The sequence below is a fragment of the Cibotium barometz genome, chromosome 52 (genome assembly GCF_041138505.1).
Source record: "Cibotium barometz isolate CiBa-2024 chromosome 52, ASM4113850v1, whole genome shotgun sequence".
NCBI lineage: Eukaryota > Viridiplantae > Streptophyta > Polypodiopsida > Cyatheales > Cibotiaceae > Cibotium > Cibotium barometz.
The window spans coordinates 15,835,275-15,863,118 of record NC_141097.1 but is presented as its reverse complement, the minus strand read 5'-3'; the positions used below and the strand labels follow the sequence as shown (position 1 = coordinate 15,863,118).

At 47.0% G+C, this 27,844-nt stretch overlaps 1 protein-coding gene across 7 annotated transcripts in view; it reads right to left on the bottom strand.

The window, feature by feature from the left end:
* The window catches only part of LOC147608860 (Serine/Threonine-kinase), an 82,569-nt gene that overhangs the window by 33,622 nt on the left and 21,103 nt on the right, over positions 1 to 27,844 (bottom strand). For 4 of the 7 annotated variants that reach the window (XM_086788463.1, XM_086788464.1, XM_086788467.1 and 1 more), the window contains exon 4: positions 21,475 to 21,606. The exons of 1 other annotated variant lie outside the window; for it this stretch is intronic. In XM_086788463.1, the coding sequence (XP_086644589.1) occupies positions 21,475 to 21,606 (132 nt within the window). The remainder of the gene's footprint in view (positions 1 to 21,474; positions 21,607 to 27,844) is intronic. 2 more of the 7 variants (XM_086788465.1, XM_086788466.1) reach the window with 1 other exon arrangement.

The following is a 27,844-nucleotide window of genomic DNA, read 5'->3' as shown; positions in this document are numbered from 1 at the left end:
TGCATACGTGGTAAGCAGCACAGGGAATCCTTTCCGAAGCAGGCTTCTAGGCAGGCTTTGAATCCGTTAGAGTTGATTCACACTGACTTGTGTGGACCTCAGCAGACACCATCATTGGGAGGATCTCTCTATTTTATGTTGCTTGTTGATGACTGTACCAGATTCACGTGGGTCTACTTTCTTTCACAGAAGGACCAAGCTTATGCACGGTTCAAGGATTGGCACGTGATGGTGGAAAAAGAGTCTGGATTGCAGGTAAAGACTCTCACGGCTGACAAAGGGGGTGAATTCTCCTCGACTGTATTTCTCAGATTTTGTGCAGACCATGGCATCAAGAGGGAACTGGCCAGTATCGGATCGCCTTCAGAGAATGGAGTTGTAGAACGCAAAAACAGGACTGTGGTGGAGATGGCGAGGACCATGCTGGAGCATCGTGATCTTCCTCGTCCACTTTGGGGAGAGGCTGTGGCAACGGCTGTCCATACCCTCAACTGGTCTCCAACGACTTCAGTACCTAATATGACTCCGTTTGAGGCATACTTTGGCAGGAAACCTAATGTCTCGCACTTCCGTGTTTTTGGGAGTGATGCGTATGTACATATTCCGAAGAAGCAGAGGGGGAAGCTTGACTCCAAGTCCCGCAAGGTTATATTTGTGGGATATAATTCTCTTTCCAAGGGATACAGATTGTATGATCCAGACAGGAATGCGATTGTTGTCAGCCGGGATGTGGTCTTTGATGAGCATGTTCCCGTATCCACTGTCGAGGAGCCGCCACTTCTTGGAGATCCAGAAGAGTCTGATGATGATTCCCAGACCATTGCTCCAGTTGATCACCCTCAGTCAACACAGGAGGTTGAGCCCGCAGCTGGAGTAGAGCCCCCGCAACAGCAGGAGGCTCCACGATCTATTCGAGTACCTAGGTGGTTGTTGGACACCCTTCGGGAGTCACGTGTCACGGAGTTACCCTCCGAGTGGACCACAGAGGACGGCCCTCGAAGATCACACACAGTCCGAGACAAAAGCAATACAGCGGAGCTTCTTCAGGTAAACTATGCTCTGATGTCTCGTATTATGCGGGATAAGGAGCCCACTTCCGTCAAGGAAGCCCTCTCACAGGATACTTGGAGGAAAGCCATGCAGGTGGAACTTGATGCCATCGAGAAGAACACATGGGAGTTGGTACCGAGGCCGTCGAAGCGGTCAGTCATTGGTGTCAAATGGGTCTTTAAGACCAAATATGCGTCAGACGGGTCGGTGGACAAACACAAAGCCAGACTTGTGGCTAAAGGTTATGCTCAGCGGCCAGGCATCGACTACGAGGATACCTTTGCACCGACAGCACGGATGTCCACGATTCAGACCGTTCTTGCCCTTGCTTCTTCTCAGAGGTGGCCCGTGTATCAAATGGATGTAAAATCTACGTTCCTTAGTGGTGACCTGGAGGAGGAGGTGTATGTTGAGCAACCTCCAGGCTTTGTTGTTCCGGGATCAGAAGGGATGGTTTACAAGTTACGTAAGGCCTTGTATGGTCTTAAGCAGGCTCCCAGGGCTTGGAATCAGAAGATTGATTCCTTCTTTGTTCGGACTGGATTTCAGAGATCGGTTGCAGATCCTAACCTGTATCTCTTTCGGGAACGCGGCATGGTTACGATTATCATCCTTTATGTGGATGATCTCATTCTCACCAGCGATCATGTGGAGCACATTGGCGTGACGAAGGCTGCCTTGTCAAAGGAGTTTGAGATGACCGACTTAGGCTTACTCCACTTCTTCTTGGGATTGGAGATTTGGCAGACCCAGAGGGGGTTTTTTGTCTCTCAGCAGCGGTATGTTTATGAGTTGCTTGAGGCCTTTGGGATGGAGAACTGCAAACCTATTACTTCGCCGATGGACCCAAACACAAAGTTAACCGTTAATGATCCTTGTGAGCCAGTTGTTGCCTCGCAGTATCGGAGCTGAGAGGGGGTGTTAGAAGTCATCTCCTGTCTTTATCAGACACCAGGGCCTCTGTTGTGGGTGTGCCCGCCCCGTATAGGTGTTTTATCATTTTTCCTCACTCCCCGTAATTTTTTCCCATTTTTTCCGTGATGTGGGTGGCTGCCACAGGTTGGCAGGAGCCTTTGATGCTAGCCGACTGCACTCATGTGTAGCTGGCCGACTTCATCAGGAGGGATCGTGGTATTTTTCTCTGCTGGCCGACTTCATCAGGAGGGGCCGACTGGATGTGCCCAGTCGTGAGGGCCACTAGTGCTGGCCGACTGCATGATGGGGCCATATAAATAGGCCCCATTGCCCCACAGTGTACTCATTCAGTTATTTCTCAGGATCTTGTGTATAGAGAAAAGTTATATGCCTATCTCTCTCCTTCTCTTGTGCTGTCTATTTTCTGCACTCTACTTGCTCTTGTGGTCTCAAGTTTGGTTATCATTTCCGCTGCGTATTTTGACACAGGAGTCCCACCGACATTGCCTTTGGGATTGCCGGAAGGCTCAACAAGTTTGGCAGAGAAATCTCCGCATTTTCACTACGGATCGGACCCCCTCCCGCCGTATAGTTACAAGGGGCACAGTACTTGGCCACTGAGGTCAACGCCACCATGGCAGATGAGGAGAATGGTGGGGGTCTTGCCTTGCGGGTCTCTCATCTCTCTCATCTCTGTATCTCTGCAGTTCCAGTTCCAGTTCTAGTTCCATCTCCCTCTACTGATCATTGGACTCACGGACCGCGGTTCTTGCCAAAGATGGGAGATTTGCAGAAGTATTGATGCGTGGCATATTTGTAGAGCTCATTGCAACGAGACTATCGAGAGCATCCTCACCCACCAACAGAGTCCATCTAGAGCATCTAGCTTGATATCATTCATACCCTCTGAGGACAGTGGCTGAAACCGGCCTTCAGTAATCTGACGGGCGGTGAAACAAACACTCGCACATAGAACACTTCAACACCATTGAGAACCTAGAAAAGGAAAACAAACAAGGGGAGCTAGAGTGCTCCTGCAAACAGTACACGGACACCGATTGGCCCCAAAACGCAGTGGCGCCCCTTGAGGTATTTCTTTAATTGATTTTAAGAGCTTTTATTACAATAAGGCTAGAAACTCAGGCGTCACAGTAGAACCCCTGAAGCCAACAAAGAACCTGCATCATGGCTTCTTGTCCACTCGGCATCCACAAACAAGTCTAGCCATTGTTCACATCGAAAGACTCTCTCACATTGAGTCTGCATACAGAAGCTTTCTCCTATGATCAGGACTGCCACAACCATCCATAGCCTCTCACCCTATGAACAGCATCACACCCCGACACATCCAGTGCTTCTGCATCACAACACAGACTCCCAAACTGTCTCTCAAAAGAGAACTCGTATCACAGCACAGCATACCATACAATCGACACACTTGTACCAACCCTCTCTACCTTCCAAGGGTACTATCCATCTCTGTCATGGATTCCCTGTCCTCGGCCCAATCAGTAGCAAGGCTGTACCAAACATGTGTCCATTCCTGTACCTTCTGCCTGCATGTGACCTATCTCCTGGAGAAACCCAAAAACATGTTTCCTCGAGAAACCTACGACCTGTTTCCACATGAAACCCTTAGGCATGTTTCCCTTTCAAACTTCTGTCCTGTTTCCATACAGAACCATTCATGGCATCATTCAACAACAGTGCCAACAACGGCATACATCTAGTTACCTGTTCCCTCATGAAACATCTGGAAACATAGAGATGCCCATAACTGTAGGTCCCTCTGTTCCTTTCTAGCAGGAAGAAAACAATCTGCTCCATGAGCACGCAGCCATACGAGCTTGCATCACTCCCATGCCAAGAAACATAACCAAGTGACCTGTACTTGCAGCCAAAAACCCAAGCACATAGCTGAATTTGCAGCCAAACAAAAACAGCCCATAAACACTTTCAAAACAGTCCCGGAATTGCTCATGTTCGTAGCCACATGCACTGCCACGAAACAGTCCATAAGCCCTTTCCATAATAGACCTAGTTGTGTGCCTCCTTCAGCCTTGCCTCTGGCCAGCAGTCCTGCGCTGCCTTCCATAAGAAATGAAATGAAATGAAATGTTATATTAACGTCTTCAAAAGGCCATAATGACCTATGAGACCAAAAAGTTACATCATGGTGGATCTGATACAATGTCTGGATTAAAAAACCAGAAAATGAAAAAGAAAAATAAAGATGATACTACTGGCACCTAGAAAATGAAACTGGAACCGGAAGGCAAATAGAAACCCTTATAGGGTGTGAATATAGTGAGGGGGGGCTACGCTATGGAGGTGAGTGGAGTATAGTGAGGGGATACAATATCATGTGGGACGGGGGGGTACACTATGGAGGTGCCTCCATCTCATAATATGTGCCGCATCGGACGCTAGCGGATCTCCTCAATATCCTCTGTGGTCAGCACCCTGACTAGGTGTCCCGCATGTCTCGCAAGAATAATCCGAATCCGCCGCTGCAACCTCCGTCTATGCTGGGATGCCCTCCTCCGTAGTCGTGGGCGTCAGGACCACCCAAGCTCAATCGCACGATCAATCAGTGTACCGCTGGTGTGGGTGGTATCCATGTCCTGCTGCTGCTGTGGTCCATCTGGCGCAGTGATGGCTGGACTAAAGAAGCAGCTCAAGCAAGAACAATCCCAAACACCTCTGGTCCTGGTACCCCATGACTCTGGAAAGTGGTCCAAAACCCTCTCTGAATAAACAGTGGAAACGACCACGTATCTGATAGTATGCAGTACAATGGCATATATAATGCAGCTCTGGCTCCCCATGGCATACTCGGCATATCCTGGCCTCAGCTGGTATACCTCTATATCGGCCAATCTCAATCTCAAGCTGGTGTGAGGATGTGCGAATCTGACCAATAGCACATCGTACTGCATGAGACAAGTGTACATCCATGTAACTGGGCCTGATCACAAAACCATCTGCTGTGAGCTAAAGAAAATGCTCTCTGTAGAAAGCCATCTTCGTGCCCAGCTCCTCAGTCGGCTGTATCCATGTCCTCCTAATGTCCAGCTGAACTAAATCCTGACGGATGAGTCTGGTAATCTCTGTCCGTGTGAGAGTGAGAGAGGGTGCCTCTAGAGAATACTAGAAGGGAGGCAATCTGTCCATGCTAAAACCATGTGCCTGGAACCAAGATGTCATCTGTCCATACCAACAAGCCGTGTCTCCCTGTAAAGCTAACTGTCGGGAGGACTCAAGGGCGAGGCGTGCATATCTGTCTCGGGGGAGATCCCACAAGCCATGTATGTAGGAGACTGATCTCGTAAGAGCCTCAATCACCAGAGGGGCAGCCGCCAGCTCTGCTCGAATAATCTCATGAGGTACCACGGCCTTGGCTCGAATAATCCTAGCAATCATAGATACCAAAGGCCTCTCCATACCTCTCCACCCGCCTACGCTGTGATGGCCCACTGAAGGTCCCCATATCTGCACTCCATAAAGCATAGCTGATGTCACTAGAGTGTCAAAAAGCCAAAGTTTCGTTCGAGGTTCCTGAAACTGAACCTGCGAACACATCCTCTCCAAACCACCCAGGGCTGCATGTGCTCTAGTCAATCTAGTCTCTGCTGCTCTCCTCATCGAAAACACTGACAGTCTTGCACTTCCTAGAGCCGGCCTCCTTTCAAGAGAAAGGGTGTGAGAATCTGTTGGCTGGGCGCTTCCTGCAGCCAGCCCACCAGCCTCTTTTCCAAGCCAGTAAAGCATGTATCTCTGCTACATCTGCCCGACCAGCCCTTCCTGCAAATCTGTCCGCTTTTCAGCAGAGAGAGAGAGAGAGAGATAGAGAGAGAAAGAGCGAGAGCACTGCAATCTGGCTGCTTTCCAAAAGGGGAGATAGAGAGTGGGTGAGCTTGCTGAGCTGTGCACTGCCCTGCAATCTGCCCACCTGCGCTCCTTGGTGACCAGCCGTCAAAGAAAAAGCACCCCCGTCTGCTGGCCCGACTTGTAGTTAGAGAGGGAGAGCCTCCACGTGCTGTTCAGCCCCCGCGTGCCACCTGCAAACAGACCGCCAACCTGCTGTTCAACTCTGTTCCTCTGTCCAGCCCATGTGCAGTCCATCCACGTGGAGTTCAGGCAATCAGTCGACAGAGAAAGACTTAGAAGCTCCCTCCTTCAGAATCCAGCAGTCGCCTCCCAAAAAGCACATGCAACTGAAGCTGCAGCTCGACTCCCTCGAAGCATAAAGGCCACGATTATCCCCTAAAAGGGGTTCTTTTATTTTTAAAGGCTTTTAAACCTTTGTCCCCTCCAAAACCCTTTGTCCCCATGGGTTATGAGAAAAGACTTTAATCACTTGGCCCCCTTCACACTTGGGGTTGTCCACAAATGGGTTTACTTTTTTTTTTGACTCCAATCTGATGCCATTCACACTGTCCACCATGTCCCCGTGCACACCTGCATACTGTCCAGAGAAAAACACAAGGTCGTGACAGTGGGAGAAGCTTCAAGGTGGCCCTGACCACATGCGGAAGCACCAATAGGCCTTCCTGAGGATCTAGCGTCACAGTCCTTCTCTCATTGATAGTGATAGTGAGCCCACTTGGCATTATAGACCATCTCTGGGGTTGTTCCCCCCCTCGCCATCAAGGGCACCCTCACCCCACTGGCGGAGTCCATCCGGAGCATCTGGATTGATATCATTCATACCCTCCAAGGACAATGGGGAAAGCTTCATGGTGGCTGCTGTTGGGGGACTCACACACTCACACACAGCAATGCTTCCTGCAAATTAGGGTTAGATGCAGGGAGAAGAAGCTCACACAGAAGAGAGAAAGAGAGAGAGAGAGAGAGAGAAGAAGAGAGAGAAGAGAAGAGAACTTTTTAACGTCGTAGGAAACTATCCCAAGAGACCAAATTGATCTATCCGACAAGATTTGAACTCAAGAACAGTTCCTTTGGGCTTTTTATGTTTATCTTTTGTCATTATGCAATACAAACCCAAATCTATGCGGGAGGTCTTACCTCTTGCCTTATTCTGGACAAGGGCAGTGTCTGTTCCCATTTTTACACGGATGTAATGTGCCCAATACATAATGCGTATAGCATTCATTCTCATGCATATTCCCAAATGCAACTCTGGTTGTGAATAATCTTGAATTTGAGTGTAATTTGTAGGCATTAACCAAGGGTTAAATGTAAAATGATGATTTTCACAAATTTATCAACACAAATTTCCAAAAATTACATTAAATCAAGGGTAACCAATTTGTACGGAATGGTTGGAGTATCAAACCAACTCCGAATTGAAATCTAAAGTTATAGGGATCTCTATCAGATACCTAATGGTTAATTTGAACCCTCAATTGCACCAAAATACAGTGATTAGTACTGATTAAATATTGATTAGTAAATTAATCCACTGTTTTGTGTGTAGAAAACAGAGTATGCGGGGAGTCCAGATTTGGTACCTTAGACTTCAAATGAGCTTTTCCATGTGGTTTTTTCCCTTGGATTTCAAGTGTGAAAGGACACTATCCATATAACTTTTGTACTTCTATATTATATGGATGTGACTCACATGCAAGGGTTGACTTGCATTTTGTGATCACCACACATTTTGTGTCTAGCTCTCTCTCTCTCTCTCTCTCTCTTTCTATCACCCAAGTGTGGTAGATTGGTTAGCTCATTTCCCTCTTGAATCAGCCCTGTTCACACGTGGCACTACCATAAGTGAGCATATGCCTACAAATCCCCCCTGTAGTGAAAGTGTGAACCTATACAAGGTAGCAGATCACTCTCTGTATGAGAGTAAGCCCAAAGCTTTGCAGAAAGCTTCAAACTTCTCTCAAGGTAAAGCCTTTGTGAACAGATCTACAACATTATCTTGTGTAGGGCAGTACGATAAACTGATCTCCCCTGCATGTAACCTCTCTCTGACATAGTGATAATGAATCTCAATGTGCTTGGTACGTGCATGAAATACGAGATTTCGTGCCATGGCCATAGCACTCTGGCTATCAGTGAGAATGGTGGTGGGTGTCTGCTGACACTCACGAAGATCAGCCAATAATCTCCTCATCCATACACAATCTATTGTAATTGTGAAGACTCCCATTTACTCAGCCTCGCAAGTAGATGTAGCAACAGTGGGTTGCTTTTTGCTCAACCAAGATATGCATGAACTGCCAAGAAAAAAACACTTCCCACTGGTGGATTGCCTAGTATCATAATCACCAGTCCAATCTGAATCAATGTATGCATAAAGCTGCAAGCTGCCGTCCCTGGGATAAAACAAACCAAGATCCAAGGTACCCTGAAGATAACGAAAAATGCGTTTGATTGCTTGCCAATGCTTTGTGCCTGGGCTGTGCATGAATTTGCTCAACAAAGACACCCCAAAAGATATGTCAAGCCTCGTGTCACACAAGTAAATGAGGCATCCCACTGCCTGGCTGTAAATGCTGGCCTCAAAAGGCTCTCCAATATCATGCATAGTAAGTCGTACACCTAGTTCTACTGGACTAGAAATTGGCTTACATTCATCCATGTGAAACCTTTTTAGCAAACTTTTTATGTACTTAGTTTGCTGCATAACAATGCCATCATCTCTATGCATAAACCGTATGCCGAGATAGTAGTGTAAAGGCTGCAAATCTGACATATCAAATCAGCTACATACAAGATGACTGAGAATATCGGCACCAGTTTTCTTCACATACAATGTGCTTTCAGCTAGACTATTCACATAACCTTGGCTGGTTAGATGAGCATGTATTTTATCATACCAAGCTCTTGGAGCTTACTTTAACCCATACAATGCTTTTGTAACCTACATACTTTATGTTCCTCACCAGGCACTACAAAACTAATGGGCTGATTTACAATATACTTCCTCCTGTCAATCCCCATTTAAGAATGCAGTTTTGATGTCCAATTGATGCGCTTTCCATCCTCTATGTGCAGCCAATGCAATCATTGATCTTATTGTAGTCATTCTCGAAGTAGGAGAAAAAGTTGTTAGAAGTCATCTCCTGTCTATATTTATACACCAGGGCCTCTGTTGTGGGTGTGCCCGCCCTGTATAAGGTGTTTTATCATTTTTCCTCACTCCCCGTATTTTTCCCTATTTTTTCCCATTTTTTCTAGTGGTGGGGAGGGATGCCAGAGGTTGGCAGGAGCACTCCAGGGCTGGCCGACTGTCCCAACAGCAGTCCTGTGGCTGGCCGACTGCACAAAGATGATGCGTAGGCTTCTGGACTGCTAGCCGACTGCATTCACACAGCCGTGGGCATCTTTTCTGCTGGCCGACTGCATTCACACAGTCGTGGGCATCTTTTGTGCTGACCGACTGCTCTCCCAGGGGCATATAAATAGGCCCCTTGCCCCCACCACTTCCCCATTCAGTTTTCTTGAGATCTTGTGTATAGAGAAGAGTTTACACACCTCTCTCTCTGTGTTTCTTGTGCTGTTTATTTTTTGCAGTCTACTTGCTCTTGTCTACCCAAGTTTGGTTATCATTTCCGCTGCATATTCTGACATGGTATCAAAGCCCTAGGCTCGAGATAGATCTTGGGAGTTTTTCTGAGCAAGAGGGGGAGCGTTAGGCTGCTGATTGGTGGACTGTTTTGGACTGTTCGGGAAGAGAAGGTGCAAGAGGAAGGCGGGCTAAGGTGCTGGACAGCCACTTGCACGTTTTCAGATTTTTATTTCCCACCCACCCACCCTTTCAGGTTACTCTCCGCAATGGCAGATTTACTAGAGATGGCTGAGAAGCACGTGAAGATTCCGACTCTCCCCACGTTCCCAGTGGATCGTCAGTTGGACGGGTCCAATTACGGCATCTGGAAGGTCATGATAGAGTCGGTGCTGGAGTCATATGACCTTGCTGATTTTATCATCATTGGAGTTCCACGGCCGGAAGCAGAGGAAGGGGAGTTACTGTCGACAAGGAAGGACCGCGAGGCACAGGCACACATGTGGGATCATGTCAACGCCAGGGTCCGGTCATTTATTTTCCTCAACTGCACACCACAAGTGATCAATCATGTGAAGCACATGACGCTGGTGAGAGGCATATGGGAGCACTTGGCTTCTTTGTATAACAAGGTATCACCCATGAAACGGATCTCCTTGGAAGTGCAGATGCGGGTTATGAACCCTGCAAAGTCCTCGACGATGCGGGAACACATTAACAAGCTGCAGGCCCTTCAGCAGGAAGTCCTACAAGCTAGGAAAGAGATATCATCTGAAGACATGGCCATCACTTTGCTTTCCCACTTGCCTGCTCAGTATTCTGCTTTCTATTCCTCATTGATTACGAGTGGCAGACTCAGCACCATTACCTGGGAGGAGCTTGTGCCAATGGTCTTGGACCAGGAGGAACGTTTCACGAACCCTCCTCACAGCGGAGGTTCGGAGGCCTTAACTGGCCAACGGTCGAAAGGCCGGAATAACAACAAGGGCAAAGGGAAGGCTTCACCGGAGAAGTCTTCTGAGAAGAAGCCTGATTCAGAATGAGAGAAGCTGAAGGCCGAAAGATCCTGTAATGATTGTGGCGAGAAAGGCCACTATTGGAGGAAGTGCCCTAAGCGGACAGGGAAGAGTGCTGATTCCTCAGCCTCAGCTGCAAAGACTCCGGCATTTGTGCACTTAGAGATGGTGGACTCCGATGCTTCATCATCTTTGAGCGAGGAGGCAGTTGGCTTCACCGCGCGAAGGATACTCGGGAATGGATTCTTAACAGTGGTGCTTCCAGGCACATGACTCCATCCCGTGACTTCTTTCTGGATCTGAAATGGCAGTCAGGTCGCATCTTTATTGGCGACAACTCCACTATTCCGATACATAGTGAGGGCCGGATGGAGATTATTCCCGACGGCAAGGGGGGCAAGCATGCTTCCCGTGTTCTTTATGTCCCTGCTCTGGGTTTTCATCTTCTGTCAGTGCATGAGGTATGCAAGACTGGCTTTCGGGTGGAATTTGAGGAGCATTCAGTTGCTCTAAGGGACCGTGAGACTGGCCAGGTTGTTTGGGAAGGCGGTGTCGAGAATGGTATCTACAAGCTCTCTGCACTCTCCACATTGACAGGTTCTCAGGTCGGAGATTTGTGGCACTTTCGTTTTGGCCACTTAAATGTGGATGCATTGAGGCGAGCTTTCCGGGACCAAATGGTGGTTGGCTTGCCAGATGTTGGTAGTGGGCAAGGGCGTTGTAGTTCTTGCATACGTGGTAAGCAGCACAAGGAATCCTTTCCGAAGCAAGCTTCCAGGCGGGCTTCGAAACCATTGGAGTTGATTCACACTGACTTGTGTGGACCTCAGCAGATACCATCTTTGGGAGGATCTCTCTATTTCATGCTGCTTGTTGATGATTGTACCATATTCACGTGGGTCTACTTTCTTTCCCAGAAGGACCAAGCTTTTGCTCGGTTCAAGGATTGGCATGTGATGGTGGAGAAAGAGTCTGGATTTCAGGTCAAGACTCTCAGGGCTGATAAAGGGGGTGAATTCTCCTCGACTGTATTTCTCAGATTTTGTGCAGATCATGGCATCAAAAGGGAACTGGCCAATACTGGATCGCCTTCGGAGAATGGAGTTGTTGAACGCAAGAACAGGACTGTGGTGGAGATGGCGAGGACTATGCTGGAGCATCGTGATCTTCCTCGTCCACTTTGGGGTGAGGCTGTGGCAACGGCTGTCTATACCATCAACCGATCTCCGACGACTTCAGTACCCCATATGACTCCATTTGAGGCATACTTTTCATGTACATATTCCAAAGAAGCAGAGGGGGAAGCTTGACTCCAAGTCCCGCAAGCTCGTATTTGTGGGGTATAACTCTCTTTCCAAGGGATACAGGTTGTATGATCCAGACAGGAACGAGATTGTTGTCAGCCGGGATGTGGTCTTTGACGAGCATGTTCCAGCATCCACTGTCGAGGAGCCGCCACTTCTTGGAGATCCAGAGGAGTCTGATGATAATTCCCATACTATCATTCCAGTTGATCCACCTCAGTCATCACAGGAGGTTGAGCCCGCAGCTGGAGTAGAGCCCCCGCGATCACAGGAGGCTCCACGATCTATTCGAGTACCTAGGTGGTTGTTAGACACCCTTCGGGAGTCAGGTGTCACGGAGCTACCCTCCGAGTGGACCACAGAGGACGGCCCTTGAAGATCACATAGAGTCCGAGATAAAAGCAACACAACGGAGCTTCTTCAGGTGAACTATGCTTTGATGTCTCGTATCATGCGGGATAAAGAGCCCACTTCCGTAAAGGAAGCCCTTTCACAGGATACTTGGAGGAAAGCCATGCACGTGGAACTTGATGCCATCGAGAAGAACAACACTTGGGAGTTGGTACCGAGGCCGTCGAAGCGGTCAGTCATTGGTGTCAAATGGGTCTTTAAGACCAAATACGCGTCTGATGGGTCGGTGGACAAACACAGAGCCAGACTTGTGGCTAAAGGTTATGCTCAGCGGCCAGGCATCGACTACGAGGATACCTTTGCACCGACAGCGCGGATGTCCACGATTCGGACCGTTCTTGCCCTTGCTTCTTCTCAGAGGTGGCCCGTGTATCAAATGGATGTAAAATCTGCGTTCCTTAATGGTGACCTGCAGGAGGAGGTGTACGTTGAGCAGCCTCCAGGCTTTATTGTTCCAGGATCTGAAGGGATGGTTTACAGGTTACGTACGGCCTTGTATGGTCTTAAGCAGGCTCCCAGGGCGTGGAATCAGAAGATTGATTCCTTCTTTATTCGGATTGGATTTCAGAGATCGGTTGCAGATCCGAACCTGTATCTCTTTCGGGAACGCGGCATGGTCACGCTTATCATCCTTTATGTGGATGATCTCATTCTCAGCGACGGTCATGTGGAGCACATTGGAGTGACGAAGGCTGCCTTGTCAAAGGAGTTTGAGATGACCGATTTAGGCTTACTCCACTTCTTCTTGGGATTGGAGATCTGGCAGACCCAGAGGGGGTTTTTCGTCTCTCAGCAGCGGTATGTTCATGAGTTGCTTGAGGCCTTTGGGATGGAGAACTGCAAGCCTATTACCTCGCCGATGGACCCGAACACAGTTAACCGTTACTGATCCTTGTGAGCCAGTTGATGCCTCGCAGTATCGGAAGTTGGTTGGTTCATTGATCTGGTTGCTGAACACCAGATTGGACTTGAGCTTCTCCGTGGGGCTGTTGAGCTCTTTTATGCAGACGCCATTGAAGTCTCATTGGGACGCAGGATTGCGGATCTTGCGGTATCTACAGAGTACGAAGGATCTGGGACTCTTTTACACAGGAGGGAATGGAGTCAGGCTCCAAGGTTGGAGTGACTCAGATTGGGGAGGAGATCCAGACACGAGGAGATCTACTTCACGATACAGTTTTACCCTCGGCTCAGGAGCAGTTTCTTGGAGCAGCAAGAGGCAACCAACTATTGCCCTTTCTTCGACAGAGGCAGAGTACCGGGCTGCTTGTGGTGCTGCTTGTGAGGTTGTATGGCTGCGGAGGATGCTAGGCGAGATTGGGTTTCCATAGAGGGAGCCCACAGTCATCCAGTGCGATAATAACCAGAGTTGTATAGCTATTGCTCGGAACCCGGTTTTCCATGCCCGTCCAAGCATATAGAGATACAGTATCACTTTGTACGTGAGAAGATCTTGGCTGGTGACATCTTGCTACTTTATTGTTCAACGGAGGACAATGCGGCGGACCTCTTCACGAAGTCTCTACAGGCTACGCTCAGGCGGCACTCAGCTCCCTTGGGTTGGTTTCAAGGCCAGGAGCTGAGAGGGGGTGTTAGAAGTCATCTCTTGTCTATATTTATACACCAGGGCCTCTATTGTGGGTGTACCCGCCCTGTATAAGGTGTTTTATCATTTTTCCTCACTCCCCGTATTTTTTCCTATTTTTTTCCATTTTTTCTAGTGGTGGGGAGGGATGCCAGAGGTTGGCAGGAGCACTCCAGGGCTGGCCGACTGTCCCAACAGCAGTCCTGTGGCTGGCCGACTGCACAAAGATGATGCGTAGGCTTCTGGACTGCTGGCCGACTGCATTCACAGAGTCGTGGGCATCTTTTCTGCTGGCCGACTGCATTCACACAGTCGTGGGCATCTTTTTGCTGGCTGACTGCTCTCCCAGGGGCATATAAATAGGCCCCTTGTCCCCACCACTTCTTCATTCAGTTTTCTCGGGATCTTGTGTATAGAGAAGAGTTTACACACCTATCTCTCTGTGTTTCTTGTGCTGTTTATTTTCTGCAGTCTACTTACTCTTGTCTACCCAAGTTTGGTTATCATTTCCGCTGCATATTCTGACAAAAGTCTCCTCATAATCTATTCCCTTTCTCTCAAAATAGCCTTTAGCCACAAGTCTTGCTTTGTACCTGTCAATAGTACCATCAGACTTCCTTTTGACTTTGTACACCCACTTTGTTCCAATGGCATTCTTGCCTTTCAGCAAGTCCACAAGATCCCAAGTATTGTTCTTCATGATAGAAGAGATTTCATCCTGCATGGCTTGCACCCAATGCTCATTCTCATGTGCTTCTTCATAAGAAGAAGTCTCTTCTGAATCAAAGAGACCACCCATGGCTAATGCAGACTCCCCATGATGCATATTCAATGCATGGCTGGAACTAGCCGTTGTTCTACCTATCAATGAAGCTACAAGTTTGCTATCTTGCAAAGTTTTCAGCAACCATCTTGGCACCGACTTAGCTCTGTCTATGGCTATTTGCTCTTCCCTGACAAGATCTTCAACTTCTTCCATAGAAGGGGGCTGAATTGCTAGCTGTCCCACATGTTCTACATGAGGATTTTCTTGTGTAGGGGCTGGCTAATCTGAATCTCCCCTAATTGCAATGGGTAATAGCCCATCAAACATGTCTTGTATGCTTGTATCATGACTTTTATACAAGCTATACATGGACTGTACTGAATTTTCAACAAATACCACATCTCTACTGACAAAAATCCTGCATGTTGTTGGATTATAAAGACGGTACCCTTTGCTCTCATTGTTGTAGCCCACAAAAATGCATTTCATTGCTTTATCATCTAGCTTTGTTCGGAGTTGTTTTGGCACATGTGCATATGCCAAACACCCAAATGTATGCATATAATCCACTTTTGACTTTCGGCTATACCAAGCCTCCAATGGTGTTACGGTTTTCAAAGCTTTTGTTGGACACCTGTTCAACACGTGAGTTACACACATTATAGCTTCCATTCCTTCCTGAATTACATTAGCTGATTGTTGTGCTTTGTCATCAGAAGAGTTTGCTACTGCATTGCCTGCATCTTTCTTTTTCTCTTTTGCAATCCGCTTTCTACATTCATTGATGTAGTGGCCAGGCTTATGGCAGTAGTGACATTTGCCCTTCTTTTTAGGCTTGTTTGCATCCCCTTTGTCAAACTTTTCACCACCAGAAGAGGACTATCCATGACCAACCTTACTAGACTGTTGTCCCCCATGCTTAAAGCTCTTTGCTTTACCCTTATCCTTGGCTATAAATGCCTTGTCTCCACCACAGTTGCTAAATAGGTTTGCTCTTCCTGCAAGAGTAAACCCACCAGCTCTTCAAAAGTGACGGAATCACCACCTCCTCTCATAGAGAGGTTGAGAGAAGTATGAAAGAAGGTAAAGAATGAAGAGTGTTGGTGACCAACTGTCTGTCTGGATAACCTCATCAATGTTGAGCAATTGTTCTTGCAAATCTTTCACTTTGCTGAGATGATCTAACATGGAGTCACCCTCATCCATAGAAAGAAGATCCAATTGCATCTTCAAGTAAGCAACTCTTGCCTCGTTGCGTACCTGATACATTGCTTCCAATGTGTCCCATGCAAGCTTCGATGTCTTGCAAGACCGAATGTGTGGAATAATAGACCTTTTCACTGAAAGGGCTATCCAGGACATGGCATGTGCATCCCTAGAGTCCCATCTCTTCTGCTCTTGTGTGGGAGCATGTTCTACCTCAAGAGCTCTTTGAGCACCTCCCCTTTGAGGCGTTGCTAGCTGTATGGTAAGTGGGCGTGTCGTCACCACACACGATGCCCCAAAGCCCTTTGGCTACTAGCAAATTACGGATCATAAAACTCCGGAGGAAGTAGTTTGATCCATCCAACTTGTCCTCCTAGGCGAGCACACCAAATACAACTGTAGCATTTTGAGCCATGTCGACAAAATACACCTGCAAGCAAACCAAGCACCAATGTGCACTGCCAGGCAACCAAATGTCCTGTGCAAATTTTTATCTGCAACCTGAAGCAAGTATAAACCTGCACTAAATTGTCCAATTACACAATGTGTATACATATGTGACATATCACTGCTGTAATCCCCAATTACATGCTCCAAATTGAAAAAGGCCCAATTTTTATGCACTGCGATTGCTTCAATGTGCCCAATTTTCACAAAAGCTCCAAATTTTTGCAACTAGAAGAGGCTTAATTTGCTGATTTTGAACTTAATTTGAAAAACCCCCAAATTCCAACCAAAACAGCATGTTCAATTTTTGGCAATTCTGCATCAAATTGAGAAGTCTACATATGGTGCTTCCTGCAATTTTCCATGCAAAGGGGAATTTTGCCAAACCCCCAAAATTCTCTGAACCTCCACCAGAATGTCTGCAACAAATTTTATTTTATTTTTGAAATAAAAATACCCACAAGTGAGATGACGTGACGCGCTTTCAATGACCAGGTGCAGAACACAGGACTGCACGTGGCGGAACGTTGAAGCAAGGCTGAAGGTCGTAGGTGGCCAGGCTCAGTAAGCGGTAGGTGGGCAGGGTCAGTCGTAGGCGGCCAGGCTCAGTCGTCGCAGGTAGGGGGCTAGGCTCAGTCGGCGGTGGGACCCAGAGGGCGCAGCTAGGCGCCGGCGACAGATCGCGTTGACGGAACTAGAACCAGGCCAGAGGCGTGACAGCGATGATGGGAGAAGCAGGCCGGAGCTGGGATGGACGGAGTTGGCACCGTCAACGGAGATGGGCAGATCTGCGCTCTGGCCACCTCGCGTGCTGCGAGCGCCGCCGTCGGCGGGGTGGCGACAGAGCTCTCCCCTCTAGCTCCGCCCTGTTGGGAGGTTGTATCGAGCAGCAGGAGGAGTGACAGGCGGCAAAACTTCGATGGAGACTACCGGACGGACTACAGCAACGGAAGAGACTGTCGGATGGATTGCAGCGACGGAAATCCGCAGTAGCGACGGACGGATGCAGGCGACGGAAAGGCAGAGGGGGCAGCCAAGCTCTGATACCAATTGTTGGGGGACTCACACACAGCAATGCTTCTTGCAGATTAGGGTTAGATGCAAGGAGAAGAAGCTCACACAGAAGAGAGAGAGAGAGAGCTAGACACAAAATGTGTTAGTCACAAAATGCAAGTCAACCCTTGCATGTGAATCACATCCATATAATATAGAAGTACAAAAGTTATATGGATAGAGTGTCCTTTCACACTTGATATCCAAGGGGAAAAACCACATGGAAAAAAGTGCCCTTGGTTAAGCCCTGTTCACACATAGCACTACCATAAGTGAGCATATGCCTACAGCTGCGACCACAGTGGTGGTTCTTGGCGACAACGGCCGCGTGTCTTTGGAGACCTCTTCTCCATCTCAGAGAGAGAGAGAGAGAGAGAACGACTGCATAGAGAGAAAGGAAGAGAGAATGTTACACAACTCAAAGCTAATTTGATTGATGAGTACAATCCCTTTTTGTAGGTATAAAACTTATCTTATGACTCAAGACAATCACACACACATGCGCGTTGCCATATGGCACACTTTTCTTATCTCCTCATAAGAGGTGGTTCACATGCATACACCCAATAACACATATACGGGTTGTATCACATGGAAGGCTGTATCACATGAAAGAAGCTCCAAATATCCCAACAAACCCCACTTCGGAGCAAAGATGGTAAGACCCAATACAAAAGAAAGACCTGCCTTCTAACCCAATCATGTGTCGTCAGAGTCAACTCATCATGCACACCTCCCATGTCATGATAGCCCTCCAATCACATAATGAGACCGAGGTAGTGTCACAAGTAGGGAACCCAGAGCATAACAGACCAACACTTCAAATACCAAATAGAGCATGAAAACACAGCGGAAGAACCATAAACAATACAATAACACTGCAATGAGCCGGAGCGGCCGGCCCCCTTAGGAACGTCTTTATTGAGAGAGAATCTTTTACAATAAACCAAGGTGCCTGTGCATACAGCACCTTCCACAAAGCATCAGCAAATCTCTTGCCCAGATGTCTATCCAATGCCAAGATAAAAACACAGCACCAAAAGCCATCCAAAAACTGTCTCAAAACAGTCCCGTGAATCAGCTCATAAAAAGTCCATAAAACAGCCCGGTATGGAGACAAAAACAACCCCGAACTCCGCACCAAAACAGCCCCAAAACAGAGCCTCAAATCAGCCCCAGAAGAGCTCTCAAAACTGTCCCAGATTCCTCCAGCACAGCCCCAGAAACAGCCCATGACAAGGCCACTCTGAGAGTGAAAAACACCGTAAGATAACCACACGTGGTTGCTAAGTACAGCCAGTACTATACAGCCAGCAATCAATTGCTGTATCGCCAGCGCAAGGGAACAGACCACCACCAGCCCACTGTACGGCCAGCGCAAAGAGAGACAAAAGGCTGCCGTCGGCCAACAGAAAAGAGAGAAGAGTACCCCTATTGTACAGCCTGCGCAAAAGAGAGAGAGAGAGAACTCCAAATCGCTGAGGATGGAAGTGCATGATCAAATACAGCCCCAAGCCTTGCTTTAATAGAGTCGACTAGCTCAATAATAGTTGTGCTTCTCCTTTTAGCCCAAAATAGCTGAACTTGTCCAAAAATATCAACTTTATGCTTTTCCTTAGCTTGATGCCGAAGTTTCAACCCAAAATATCAACTTTATGCTTTTCTTGGCTTGATGCCCAAGTTTCTGCCCAAAATATCAACTTTTTGTGCTTTTCCTAAGCTTGTAGCCCAAGTTTTTTCTAGGCGCCTTCTTCTGTCCACATATACATGCCCAAAATAATAATAAGTCTAGCCCATCATTAATGATATGTGAACACACCGACTTATAAACATTATAAGTTACTTTATTGATAAAAATCCCATGGTGTTCATGCTGCATAGCCATCTTTCAGGCCAAACTTTGCCAACAAATGCTCCAGCTTTCTTCTGTGGAAAATCCCCGTTCACACCTTGGTTCCGCTCAGTGTGTGAAACACTCGTCAAGACTGGTGAAGGGACCAAATGGTGACAGGTAGCAAGGCCAGCACTTCAAACACCCCCTTGGCTCCTAACTAGGATAAATGAGGAAAAGGAGCCCTTTATAGCATCAAGGCCCTTGTTACACACAGGAAAGGAAAACACAAACAAACATAGAAACAATCAGATTTTCGGCCGAGGCAGAGAACCCTTATTGACTCACATACGCATAAAGGCAGCTAGAATGTCCACTCATCCTCTACCTCATCGAGGGAGACTTGGGTTGTTGCAACGATATCCTCCTCTCAGTAGGCAGGTTCTTCTTAATCTTCAGCCACAAATTTACGTGGTGTTTTTCTTGCTCTTTCTCCAACTTCTTGAAGCAGTTGGCCTACTTATGGCCCATCCTTTGGCAGTACCTGCACTAAATCTTCTTGTTGGTCCTCCAATTCTGTGCTCCTACAAAAGCTTTGTCATAGTCCACACTGCTGCTTGATGGACTCTCTTTGTTTCTTCTATCTTTTTCAAGCAACAAGGCCACCATGTCTTCAAATGATGTTGAGCTATGTGCGTTGAAACTAGGTAATATCTTACATACTTTTTGTGAGAACTGCCACTTTGTCCTCATCATCACGCTCACACTTAAGACTAATGAGTTATTGAACTAGTCAGTAGAACTTGGCAAGGTGATCACTTAATTCTTCATTATCAAGCATTTTCAAACATAGAATTTCAACTTCAAGAAATCCTTAGAATTAGTGATTTTGTTACCAAAAAGAGTCTCTAGTTCGTCCCAAATCTTCTTGGCGGTTTTCTTGAAATCTATGTGATGAACGAGAGTGTCTTCCAAACTGAGGCTGATTAGTGCAATAGCTCTCTTGTTGCATTGTCGCCACAGCTTCTGCTTTTCTGGCTCGCTAGCACCCAGATTTTCGTCATCTCCAGAGATTATGCTCTAGACAGTCTCCCTCATCAAGAGGAGCTGCATCTTCGTCTACCACATAGGGAACCCAACACCCGAGAACCTATCAATTGTACTTGTTGATAGAGCCATAATATTGAGAGCCATAATGTTGTAGCCTGCAACATTAAAAAAGGTAGTGGCCCAAAAAACCTTATCTTATGACTCAACACACACACACACACGTGTTGTCATATGGCACACTAATCTCCTTATAAGAGGTGGTTCACATGCATACACACACAATAACACATATAGGGGCTGTATCACATGGAAGAAGCTCCAAATATCTCAACAGTGTGGTGAGCCCACTTGGCATTATAGACCAATTGGATGGTTGTTCCCTCCCCATTGTGTAAGGGGCCTTCTCCTCCCACTGGGGGAGAAGAGCATCCTTCCCCTTTTTCAATTTTCTTGATTCTCACTCCCCTCTATGGAGCTAAGTTTGTACTCGGCCATTATGGTTGTTTTGTTCGATAACTAATAGAAGGATCTCTGTCTTGGGGAAGAAAAAAGAATATGTGATGTTTTAGAGCCTTGATTAGCAAAAACGCACCTTCTACCCATTAGATTTTGAATGTTGAGTTTAATCCAAAAGGCAATCAAGAATGCTACTACTATGACTCCTACTTTGCTTGATCCGTATTCCTAGCATGTCACCCATTAAAGCCTTTATTTCTCATGCTTAAAGTTTTATGACAAGTAAGAACCTAGATCCCTCAACACTAGTCTTGTAATTGAGCCACTAAAGGGACTCAAGGCTACTTTATAATTTTGAAGAAATGGAAAGGTAAATCAACTTAAAATTTCGTGAAACTACTTGAGAATGCTTGATTAGCATACATCTTCCTATGGTAAGAGTATTGAAAAACAAAATCATGTAAAAGTATGTGTTTAGTTAATAGAAGGTACTAATAGAAGGTACATGCCAATAGCCTAAATATAAATAGAAGAATTTTGTATTGCATTTGTAGTGTGCTTAAGAGCTTATTAAGGTATTTTTAACGTAAATTCATATTTTATATTTTTTTACGAAGTGTACCTAATTGATGACATTGAAAATTTTTTATTAAGGTGTTTTTAATGTAAATTTATATTTTATATTTTTTTATGGAGAGTGCCTAATTGATGACAATGTAGGACTTGACTTTTTTGGCACTTGTTATTGTTTTCAAGCAATATCTTGTGTTGAGAATGTTTTCCTAGTAGAAATTTCTTTGAAACAATATATTCAAACAAAAATGAGTTTTTTACAAGAGTCTAAAATCCATAAAAGTGGCTTTTGCTATAAGACTAGTGTTAAGTTTTTTCCAAAAAGAGTTTCTTTGATGGAAGATTTTTTTAAGCACTTCACAAGGGTCACCTGTACAAGATAATCATCAAGAAACATTATTGCATAATCATCTTGGCCAGTGCTCAACTTGAAAACACGAATGGCCATCTGTCGCTTCATAACCTAGACAAACATAGCATCAAGCAACAATTAATGGCTGAAGTACACAATTACCCAAAAAAAAAGATCTTTTTATATTTTTTTTCAAGGTAGATTTTTCAGAAATTATCACACTAAGTGAACCATAGAGGTCGTCGCATATTTTCGAGCCGACGCCCATTGTGGGTAGGGCAATTCCTCTCCAGAAACCCGCCGGGTTAGCAGAGTTTTTAGTGGGTGAGCCTAACGGCAAGTCCCACAGTACCTGGGCTCCTTAGGGAGTTCTTGGTCACTGTCGTGCCCAGTTTATGGGTCTTCCGAGGTCATGCCTTAAGGAAGTACCGAAACCGTCCTCACGACCGAGACGACAAAGCTAATGACAAAAGCGTTTCTCTGCTAGAGTCTCAGAGATGAGCATGCTCGTCTCTGACCCCGGCTTGAAAAACAAAAACAAAAGAAAAGGTATGCTCAACACAACCACCTACAAGCATATGTGTTATAAGTGAGATGAAACCAAGGTCTATAAGTTGAATCCAAACAATTATTGGACTTAAATCACACTAATTGAACCATAGAAATTGCCATATATTTTCATAGTTACAAGAGAGACAAAAGGTATGCTCAACAACACCACCTACAAGCATGCATTATAAGTGAGATCAAACCAAGGTCTATAAGTTGAATCCAAACAATTCCTGGACTTAATTTAATTCCCACTGCTAAGGGACAACAAACTCTAGACGAGAAAAATGTCTTCACTCTTATCCACACCTAAGTGTTGTAATATGCCGAAGGACTGTTTGTCTTAAGAACTATGCAAAAACGCAAAGATGAACAAAGAGAAGAGAGAGATGTTGCTGAAACAGTGTTTTCTATATATATGTATCAAGATGTACAAAGATCCTAGCCAAACATGGCCTCCAAAAGGTAACATCCATGCCTATGACCTGTCCCACAAAGCCTGGGATCAGATGAATACAAAAAGAAGTGATCTTGTCTACTTAAAGGCTCCTAATTACCCCTATGCTGCAGTCAGCCAATGCAACAGCTGTCGGTCACATCCTTGGACACACAAAATGCAAAAATCCAAACTGCCAGTAAATGTCCTCCAGCTTCTTCTGACTGCCTTAGGGTAAAATCTTTAACATTAACCCTGGCTGTTTACTGCCCCAAAAGGTGCCTAAACATGGAGCCCAGAGTATGCATACTCCAGGGCCCAGACAGAGTGGAGGCACATGGAGGGCAGGATTCGTGCCCAAGAGATAGACATTGTGGGCACAGATCTGAAGCAGACATCACAGGACATGGAGACCTGCACAGACTATGGGGAGTACTTTCTTGCCCTTGCTGGGGCTCAAGCACTACTCATTTACAATGGCCTAGCCTGGTGGCTTGGTTCCAGCTCCTTCACCTGCTACTCCTTCAGACATGGAGCTAGTACAGTTGACTATTTGATGGGATCTCTCTCCTTGATACCGCTCATTTCAGACTTCACCATCTCACCGGTGTGACAGATGATCATGCCTACCTAGCCTTCTCCCTCACATGCCAGTACACCACTCTACACCATCACCACCCGAGATACCACTTAACCAGGGAGACCTCCTCGGTCTACTCTGATCACATCTTCTGCATCATCTCCGACCTCCACCCACACATCCCACTTGATAAACTTACCACACCGCTTGCAGCCTCCCTTCACACATCCGCCCCAGCTGCCTTTCCACACACCAGAGCCACTCCCCAACCGCCAAAGGGGACTATTCCATAGAGCAGTTGGTATGATGAGGTATGCTGAAAGAACCATGCCCGCCTGTAGCGGGAGATCCACCACTCACCAGCAGGCACGAGTGATATTCTGACGCCTCACGCGGAGGAAGAAGCGTGCCTATCTAGCCACACTTGAGCAAGACCTATACCAGCTGTTTTTGGGACGGGACTACAAGGAGCGCTGGATGTTCTTCCAAGATCCTCGCACACCGACTCCGATTACCTCACCCGACACTTGGCATACCTATCCCGCCTCCCATTACCACGTCCCCAGACAGCCACCTCTTCCTCACCCACCTGAGCCTCCCACCCCCCCCCCCTCCTCCTCCTTCCACTTGGGTATGGTTAGAGATGTCATTCACAGGATGCAAAATGCGAGAGCACAAGATCATGATGGGCTGCTTGCTGAGCATTTCTCCCATGCCAGGGCTGTGTTGGCTCCACTTTTGGTTCATATGTTTAACAGAGCAACATGCGAGGGTTTTCCCAACAGTTGGTCCTTAAATACCATTCTGCCGATTCTGAAGGCAGGTGACCCCATGGACCCCGGCAACTACAGGACTATTATGATTGGTCACACATTGGCCAAGATTTATGGATCGGTCTTGGAGCATGAGCTCAACAGATGGGCCGAGAAGCAAAGACTCAAAGCACCATGACAGGCAGGCTTTTGGAGAGGACATTCTACATTGGATCACATTTTCACATTACAAGGCATCATTGAGGAGGGGAGAGCTCATGGGCATCACATATAATGTTGCTTTGTGGATATTCACGTGGCTTTTGACACCGTCTCACAGGCCAGATTGACGAGGAGACTGTACGATACGGGAGTACCAGCAGATATGCTTTGGGGGATCCTCACACTGTACCAATCCATCACTGGCAGAGTACGGGCCTTGGGGGAGTGACTCAAATGTTATATACAGCACTTGAGTTATACCGACTTTTCTTAGGGCCGAACTGCAAAGAGGCTTGGAGGAAACTCCAAGAACATCGCCCCCCCACACCTATCACCTGCTTGGACACATGGCACTCCTATGCACGCTCTCTCTATCATATCCCCCATCTGCCACTCCTACCCCCACCACCTCAACCTTCTTCACAAAGGGCATGGTCCTCAAGGCCATTCGTAGACTACGTAATGGGCGAGCCTATGATCATGAGGGACTAACTCCCGAGTACATCTCGCATGCCGATGATACCGTGGCGCCCCTACTAGCCTACATGTTCAATAGAGCCCTTTGTGAAGGATTTCCACCCTCTTGGTACACCAACACCATCACCCCCATCCTCAAAGCCAAAGATCCACTTGATCCTAATAATTACAGGACGATCATGATTGGCCAAACTCTATGGAACGATGCTAGAGGCAGAGCTGAGTTCATTTGTAGAGAGACAAGGATGCAGTGTCGTAATGGGCAGCAGAAATGAGGCAAACTACTCCGAGAAAGAAAACGCAAAAGTACAGGAGAGAGAAGCTGTATAAACTCTACTATATACACGAGATCCGGTACAATGGTGTGTGGGGGGCAAGGGTGCAATATATACAAGAAGGGACTGCTGGTCGGCCAGCCTAAAACAGGCCGACAGCCTCATGAGATGCCCACGACCAGGCCAAGCCCAGTTAGCCAGCAATAGGTCTGGTCAGCTAGCAATAGGTCTGGTCGGCTGGCCCACGACCAGTGTCACCTGGTCGGCTGGCCCCTCAATGGACCCCTCTTGGCCAGCCACTAACAACAGCCGACCAGAACATGAACAGAAAAAATAGGCGCCCCCGCCACAGTCCTACAAAACTAGGAATGGACAGAAAAATGGAGAGATACTCACACCGGGCAAGCACACCCACAACAAAGGCCTTCACTCCCTACTGAGTAATATGTAGGGACAGGAGATGACTCCTCTCAGCTCCTAGATGTGGAACCAACCCCCATGAGCTGGAGTGCTAACGGAGCATCGCCTGAGGTAGAGACTTCGTGAAGAGGTTCGCTAGATTGTCCTCCGTCGAACAAAACTCTAGCAAGATGTCACCAGCCAAAATCTTCTCACGAACAAAGTGATACTGGATGACCGTGGGTTCCTTATGTGGAAACCCAATCTCGCCAAGTAACCTCCGCAACCACACCACCTCGCAAGCAATACCACAAGAAGCCTGGTATGCTGCCTTAGTCGAAGACAAGGCAATAGTTGGCTACCTCTTGCTGCTCCAAGAAATAGCTCCTGAGCCAAGAGTAAATCTGTAGCCTGATGTAGATCTCCTCGTGTCTGGATCTCCTCCCCAATCAGAGTCACTCCAACCTCGGAGACTGACTCAGTCCTTCGTTCTCCCTCCAATGTCATAGAAGAGTCCAAGATCCTTCATACCCTACAAATACCACAAGATCCGCAATCCTGCGGCCCAATGAGTCTTCAAAGGTGTCTGCATAAATGAGCTCAACAACCCCACTAGAAAACTCAAGTCCAATCTGGTGTTCAGCAACCAAATCAATGAACCAACACCTTCCAATACAAGGAGACATCTGAAACCGGCCTCTGATAGAAAACCAGAGTGCGGTAGGAGCAATCACCCGTCCACTTGTAGTCTAGATGAGAAACAAAACACAGATTGGAGCTAGAGTGCCCAAATCTGAAAACACAGCGACACCTGTTGGCCCCAAAGCTTGGCGCCCCTTGCGGTATTTCTTTATTCAATTAAAATAATATGTATGGCTGAGTACAACACAAAAACCAGCCAAGAGTTTACACCTGTAAGTCCAATCTGACTGCCCACAAATCCTTCTCAGCACAGAGGATCTATGCACACAGATCTGTGTCCTCAAGCAACACACTGTGCCTCCCTCTGATCAGCCAAGTTCACAAAGCAGGCCAGCCATGGGCATACATCTGGCATAACTCAAGAGCATGATACATCTTCTCAGCTCAAACATACATATGCTGTTCAATCCCTGTCTTAATCCCTTGTCAATCTGCCATACTCCTCCTCTCACAAGGAGCCAGATAACACATACCTGTAGCAGACATCAAGCAACAAAAAGAGAGATAGATGAACAGAGTCAAGGCTTACCAAGTTCAGCTCGTGAAACAACTCTGGAGGAAGCAACAGCACTAATCTGTGCCTGCAGGCACTTGAACCCACAATCCTGCTTCACACATGTGCTTGCACTTGCCTGTATCTTCCTCCTGATGCTCACTCCTATGCTGTCCTTGAAAGTACAGATCTGAAAATCAGCACTGTACTTGATTGTACCGCCTCGGGATGCGTGCCAGGCGTTGTACTTGCATAAACAACCTGCTGTCCACTTCTGTACCTGCCTGAATCAGCCTGCACAGGTCTGTCCAGCACCCAGTAAAGCGCCGCCTGCACCTGTATGAGCTGTATCTGACTGCCCGTACACTGTACGGCAGTCGTACAGTAAGGTATGGGCTGGAAAACTGACTGTCCAGCCTGTATAGGGCTTCTGCGCAGCCACCAGCAGCTGCTCTGTGCGCCGCCAGCAACAGAGGAGAAAGAGAGAGAGAGAGAGAGAGTCCAGTACTGGCCGTACAGTGCTGTACGGCTGGTTCTCTCAGAAAAACAGCAACAAAGCTGATCTTCAGCAGCCGCCTCCTCCTCCTTGAGCTCTTCCACGATAGGATACAAGCGCATGAGGGCTTTCTCCACTTTTGCTACACGACTCCCCAAAAAGGGAGGAGAGAGAGTGAAGAGAGAGAAAACTCCTTTCCAAGTTAATCCCTAGGGCCCCAACTTAATAAGTTCCTAGGGCCACTAAGGCCTAGGGGCAAAACTTCAATAAACATTAAAAGTTAATGTTTTAATGTTCCCCCTTCACACCTAGGGATGTCCACACATCTTAAACACTGTCCGGGCACCCCCCATGTGAATCATAAAATATTCTGACCCTGCAACCACCATGCCCACACTTGTCCTGCTCCATTTTCACAGGGCCATGACATACCCCCCTCTTGAAAGATGGCAAGCGTCCTCGATTGCATTCTGGTGTTGCATCAAAATATCCAAAGTGAAATATACAATATGGCAAGATCAGCGTCCCAATCTCTCTGAGCCATACACATGTATCAACATTCACTGCAAACCAATGGCATAGTAATAGTCCAAGTTGTATACCACTGTGAACCATACATATCCACAAAAATCTCCATGTGACTAGTACACATATATCATAGAAGTCCCATAAACAGATGTACTGTCAGCCTCAGTACCTTCGGATGAGGTAAAATCTGCACCAAGCAACCTCTAGATGTCATCTGAGCCTGTCTGAATCAAGGGAGTGGAGGTGCTACCCCCCTCTTGAGCATCAGGTAATGCTCCAGACCCATGCTCTGCTGAACCTGAATGAGCCACAATAAGAGTCGGCTCTAACTCAAAGGCATCGAGATAAAGCTGCAAAACCTGAGGCGAATCTGTTAAGTCACCTTCCTCCATCCACTTCGCATCCATCGGTGAATAGTTCTTGAACTTCACAAGATAGCG